At 45.2% G+C, this 6464-nt stretch overlaps 1 protein-coding gene across 1 annotated transcript in view; it reads right to left on the reverse strand.

Moving 5' to 3' along the window:
• Nucleotides 1-4399: 4399 nt before the first annotated feature.
• The window catches only part of RAB28 (RAB28, member RAS oncogene family), a 146583-nt gene continuing 144518 nt past the window's right edge, over nt 4400-6464 (reverse strand). The window contains exon 8 of the mRNA XM_019526422.1: nt 4400-5061. Within this exon, the coding sequence (XP_019381967.1) occupies nt 4969-5061 (93 nt within the window). The 3' untranslated portion in view covers nt 4400-4968. The remainder of the gene's footprint in view (nt 5062-6464) is intronic.

Consider the following 6464-nt stretch of genomic DNA (forward strand, 5'->3'; position numbering starts at 1 on the left):
CAGGAAGACTATGTCCACTGCTACCCCTGCATCTAATGATCTGGTGATCTGATCGTAAAAGGCCACCAGGTTGGTATGACAGGACCTGCCACTGATGAACCCGTGTTGGTTGCCCCTAAGCATGCAGTCCCTTGCTGGCCCCCCCTGGATGTGTGCCAGAATAATTTTCTCAAACAGCTTGCCTAGGATCGAGGTAAGACTAACTGGCCTATAGTTAGTCCCACATCCCTCCTGAAGTGCAGCGCCCAGAACTGGACACAGTACTCCAACTGCGGCCTGACCAGTGCCACATAGAGGGGGAGTATCACCTCCTTGGACCTGCTCGTGATGCATCTGTGGATGCATGACAAGGTGTGGTTAGCCCTACTGATCACGTCCCAAAGTTGGCGGCTCATGTTCATCTTTGAATCAATGACGACTCCAAAATCCCTTTCTGCCTTTGTGCTGATGAGAAGGGAGTTTCCCAGCCTATAGGTATGCTGCTGGTTCTCTTCGCCTAGGTGCATCACCTTGCACTTGTCAGTATTGAATCCCATCCTATTCTCATCCACCCACATCTGTAACCTGTCCAGATCTAGTTGTAACCTGTCCCTCCCCCTTCTAGCGTGCTCACTTCTCCCCACATCTTAGTGTCATCTGCGAATTTGAACAAAGTGCTTTTCACCCTCTTGTCCAAATCACTGATGAAGATGTTGAACAGTGCGGTCCAGAGGACTGAGCCCTGGGGGACCCCACTGCCCACATCACTCCAGGTCGAAAATGACCCATCCACTACCACTCTCTGTGTGCGGCCCTGTAGCCAATTTGCAACCCACCTGACTGTGTAGGCATCCAATAGCTGCGATTAAGAAGCAAGGAGAAATGGATTTTTCCTGGTGATGGGAAGATGAAGGAGTGAGGAGAAAGGGGAGGGGAATTAAATCCTTTCTGGCAGCATGGAGCAAAAGGACAGGACAGAGCAAGAAGGAAAAAAGAGGAACAGAGCGGAGGAGAGGTTCTCTCAGCCCTAACTGCAACAACTGAAGGGGCAAGTTTTTATTCTGGGTCTACAAATTGTTCTTATATCATCTTTGAAGGGAGAGAGAGAACTTTGTAAAATTTGCTAATTAACAACAAAAAATAGCATCTCTTAAACCCAAAAAAGTCTGTCTATGTTTAGATGGCAACTTCAGTGGTGCCAGGATTTTACCAACAGGTCCCTAACCAGATAATAAACTTTCAGTTTAGAGATAGTCATTGCTCTTACAACATTTAGGAAACATTATGTGTATCAAAAATAATTCATTTTCATGGATTCAATCCACCTCCAACTGAAATCCGTGGGAGTCTTTCTATCAGCTTCCATGATTATTGGATCATCTCACATGAAGCAAGGTACAGTAGCTTAGAGGAAGGCAGGGTCTCATTCTCAGATTTCTTCTAGTATCACCAAAACTAAACTCTTGCTGCTGCTGTGTGCTAACAGAATCATTCAGATCAATCATAGCTCAGGATCACCTGCTGTGCAGGGTTGCATGCAAGACTTGTCTAAACATTTAAAGTCAGTGAAAGATTACCTACCTATGTGCATCTATGGCCCTCACACAACCGTTGTAGCTGAGCAGTCAAAGAACACTAGCAGGAGGCAGAGACAAAATTACTTTCCAACACCTGTATTTCCTGAATTGTTACTGCACACAAAGACTACTCACCTTCATCTCTTCTTAGAAATTCTCATACTTGGATTTAGTCAGGGAGCCAAGACAGCTGGGGTCACACAGCCCTTTTACCATATTTGGTTGCTGCCCATTTGCTATTGAAAATGAAGGGGGAGTCATGCCAAAGACAGCCAAACTGCAGGGTGAGGGGAGCAGTGTTCAAAACGTAGGAATATGAAGCAGCCACTTTATATTATAAACTTTACAGATGGGCAGCAGCAGCAAAACATGACAAAACTGATAAACTAAAATGAAGCACCAGCGACCAGGTAGGCTGCAAATTCACCTCAAGCCTCTGGGGCTAAGTACAGATGTTCAAAAAGCCCGAGGCAGAAGCACTCCAATCTACGGAGGTTTCTCTAAGATGCAGAGATTGGATGGAAGCCATGCACTGCAGGGAGCCGGCAGATGCCTGCACTTGCCAAGGCCAGAGGCGGGGGCCACTCCCTAATTTGCTGTCAGGCACATGCCTCCAAACTCCATCGTCCCTGTGGACCCTTCCCTGCATCCAGCCCAGCACTTCCAGGAGTGCCCCAGTGGCAGTAGTGGGGGGCATGCCATGGTGACCCTCTCTGGGACTCTCCTGGAAGCTTAGGGCTAGGTATAGAGGGGGGGTCTGTGGTGACAACCGGGGATTGGAGGCATGTGCCTGGTAGCTAATCAGGGGTGGCCCAGCTCCACTGAAGGAAGGATCAGGAGCGAGCCTTCCTTCTATGGAGCGCTCATGTCCCCGCTGCCTGGCACAAGTTTCCAGGGCTGCCCAGCATATCTTGCCAGAGCTTGGCACCAACAGCTGCCAGCAAGACACAACGGGAAGCCTGGGAGGCTTCCACGGGGCAGCTGGGTCTGATCCTTCCCTTCTGTGGAGCATTCAGGTCCCTGCTGCCTAATGTAAGCCTCCCAGGCTGCCTGGCATATCTTGCCAGAGTTCAGCACCAGTGGCAACTGGCAAGATGCACTGGTCAAACCAAGAGGCTCGCACTAGGCAGCAGGGCCCAATCCTTGCTTGTATGGAGTGCTCATGTCCCCAGTGCCCACTGCAAGTCCCTCCTTTCCCCCACCTGCCTGTGTCTGTGCTGGTTCAAGAGTGACAGTCTAGAGCACCCAGCAAGTGCTGGTTTGTCTCTCTGTGAGGGACGGCTAGTGTGGGGAAGCCCCAAGGCCCCTGGGATGCTGGCAAACAGTGATCTTGAGTCAGGAGGTGATCTGTACTGAAGTTCAATAAGCTGATTTAACTTAAGTTGGTTAAGCTGACACTACGTCAATCCAGGTCTATCTTAGACTGGGATCTGCCATTTTTAAGGCAGTCTATGCGCTCTAAACTTCTATTAAGTATGGACTAACGGTTTTCAACATTTTTTCATTCACCCGTAAAAGATTACGAGTGGAGACGTGGAAATGTTGAATGGAGGTGCAGACCCCTTTGAATTGTAAGTGTGGGAATTCACATACCTTTGATTGATCATAATCATTTTTTACAGACCCCTTAGACAGTCTGTGGGCCCCTAGGGGTCCATGGACCACGTGTTGAAAACCACTGGTATAGACTGGTTTCCAGCAACCTAAAGCAGAAAGAGTGTAATGTATGTTCTTGGAGTTGATTGGGATCTGGAACATACCCAAAAACGCTGAAGGAAATACCTGATGGTAGCACACTTGCAATTCTCCCTTGGAATTTCAGTACGCATTGGATCAACAAAGGTACAGTAGCTGAAAGGAAAGCAGGTTCTCATACTCAGCCTTGCAAAAGTCTGGAACTGTCATTTTTCTCATTTCCCTCCTCTCTCTGTGACCTCTCTCAACTCCCTTCTCATCTTGCCCTTCCTGGAACATTAGTAGTATATCCTTGCACTAACCTTTTCAGTCTTCATTGCACTTGGAAAGGCTGTGGAAGATAACAGCTCTGTGTCCTGGGTACAGACAGGTGTAACAATTGTGTTGCTATCAAGGGATAATGTAAGCAAAATCAGGTGTTACACTGTAACTTTTATATCTTCGTGATTCTGTATGGATACAGAAGTTCAGCAGAAGTATTCCAACTTTAACTCTGTGTCAGAGTTAGGGCTATTTAGCTTGCTTGATTTCTATGGGATTAGGCAAATCTAAAGTTACACTGTAACAGCTGCTGTGTGCTTCCAAACAACAGCCCCTCTTTCCCTCTCTTTAGAGTGGCTGAAATATACATTTGTCCACACACTCCACTTTGGGTTCCCCATTCAGATATGCCCAGAGATCACTGTATAACTGAAGAAACACTCTCTAAAAATATAAGCTGTTCAAAAGTAGAGAGAATAAATGTGCTAATCACAGACAGGACAGGATTGAATGGCTTAACTTTCTGTTCACCTCTTACTCTGAACAAACCAGAAGTTCCACTGAAATTGGGTAGCAGGGAAAGAAAAAAAAAGTGTTTTCCAAACCCAATGCATCCTATCAAAGAGTGTAACATTATTGAGGGTTACTAACCAGCTGAAAATGACTGATCTTAAATTGATCAATCAACACTTCCTAATGTGTGCTGAATACATCAGTCATCATCAACAGACCAAACTGCTGATTGAAGCTTATATATATATATTCATGAAAGCATACATGCATTTAGTCTAACATAAGAAAGGATATTGATATAGTAATAAAATGCACATTCGATACTAGTACCCTTCAAACAGCAATGGGAACAAATTGAGACGCAGAATTGCAAATATTTTCATATTACAGATTTATTTCAAGCATTGTTGCTTAATAGATACAGTTTATACATTTTTGCACTATATATAAACAATGGAACACTTTCCAAATTATTCCTAGATAAAATGTATTACTGGCTCAAAATGTTAATCTGACAATAGTTTCTCCAAGTTACATTTTGTTGAGCATCAATTCAGATCACAGAAAAGACAACAAAATGCTTTGGCAAGGAACCTTTCAGCAGAAAAGTTGTTAAAACTATTTTGAATACAGGTATTCTAATTCAAATTTTACTGCAACATCAGTCAAATGGAGAACATGTTTGTACATAGTTATACTGCTTCATTGGAATAATTCAGAGAAACAGAGATCTTAATTTTTCAAAGTGTGTGGTCCAACATTTGAATCTTTGCCAGTCAAAGAAACTGCCTGCTGCTTTTCAACACACAATGGTGTAGCAAGTTTTTGAAACCTCTAACTGCACTACAGCGATGGCCACTGTTAAAACAAAGTTCCTGGCAAGCCCTCAGCCTGTGCAAGGCTGGAAGGACTGCCAAAGGTATCAATACAAAGGAAAATATGTTCACTGAATTGCACACATTGAGCTTCTAGGAGGGTTAACAGTTCTTGTCACAGGCTCCTGACTGTAGTTGACAATATCTGCCTTCACCACCCGCTGTCATAAAAGAGAACACAATGATTATCAAGATATGAGAAGCAAACTGTGTTTGAAGTGCTGCTAAAACACTGAACATGGCAATTTCCTTAATGAATGTCTCCTTTCCTAGAAGACAGATATTTTACCAACATGTATGTTAGTACTAACAAAGAATAAATCAGTGAAACAGATATATTGTGTAGTATTCTTTCCCTGGTTTCATGCATCAAGACTTGTTAAGCAAAATGCTTAAAGACCAAAATGAAGGAATATAAACACCAAGTGTGCACAAATTGCATCTCCCCATATGATGTACTGCAAACATGTGTTTGTTACACTGTTTATTTGAAGCTCAAAGATACTTCTATTCTATAATCGCAAGTTTCCTAAATAGAATGTGTTACTGGCTGAGAGCCCCATCACAATATCTTTGCAAAAGAAATTCTATAAAGAATAGATTCTATATATTTGTACATTAAAATATACTTAAACTGTACCTAAAACAGTAACCTTTGAGCAGCGTCCCATTCTAACTGGTCTGTGATATTTCTTGATATTACTATTGACCGCTATTTTAGCCAGTTAGAACACATATGCAAGAGGAATAGATTTTCAAAGTTTGGTAGCAAAGGGAGACCACTTATTTCCATATCTGGAACCATTCAGTGACCAAATGAGCCAACTATGTACTATTTTGACTACCCAGCTTTTAAATGTCTTGTCAAAACATTTGTATGCAATATTATATTATTAATATGGGTGTAGCGACAGAGCAGTTAAGCCAAGGGTGGGCAAAATATGGCCTGCAGGCTAGATCCAGCCCACCAAGGAATTTTAAATCTGGCCCATGGTGGGTCCCTTGGCCTTGCAGGCCCAGGTATGGGGGCAGCCCTGGCCATGGCATGTGCATCTGGTTCCACTGTCCCTGGGCACACTGTGGGGTTGGGCCAGCACGGTAGCCAGACTCACTTCCTCACACTGCCCGCATCAGCAGCTTCCTCCGGCTGCCACTGTCAGTCTCTGCCACTCCCACAGGACCTGGCCCCACTGTCCAGGCACCCTTGCCCATCTCCCCTGCACCCATTGCTGGGGGCACTGGACAGAGTGGGTGGGAAGAGTCTTCAGGGAGACCAGCCCGGGACCTATGTTGGCAAAGTGTGCTCGGCTGGATGGAGAGGGTGGAGCTGTGTGCAGGTGTGGAGTGGTGTTTGGGAACAGGAAGGGTGGATGAGACCAGGGTTGGGATCAGGATCACGGGGCCATAACAGCATGGGGCCAATGCCTGGGGCTGAGCTGGCACCTGCAATGGGTGCCATTTCTACGAGCAGGGATAGATATACAGGGAGTAGATTGTGGCTCTGCTCCAGGCCCTGGTCCCGCCCCGTCACTGCCCCATGATCTTGATCCCATCCCTGGCCCTG

This window comes from Gavialis gangeticus, unplaced genomic scaffold (genome assembly GCF_001723915.1).
Source record: "Gavialis gangeticus isolate Ggan-Ray unplaced genomic scaffold, GavGan_comp1, whole genome shotgun sequence".
NCBI lineage: Eukaryota > Metazoa > Chordata > Crocodylia > Gavialidae > Gavialis > Gavialis gangeticus.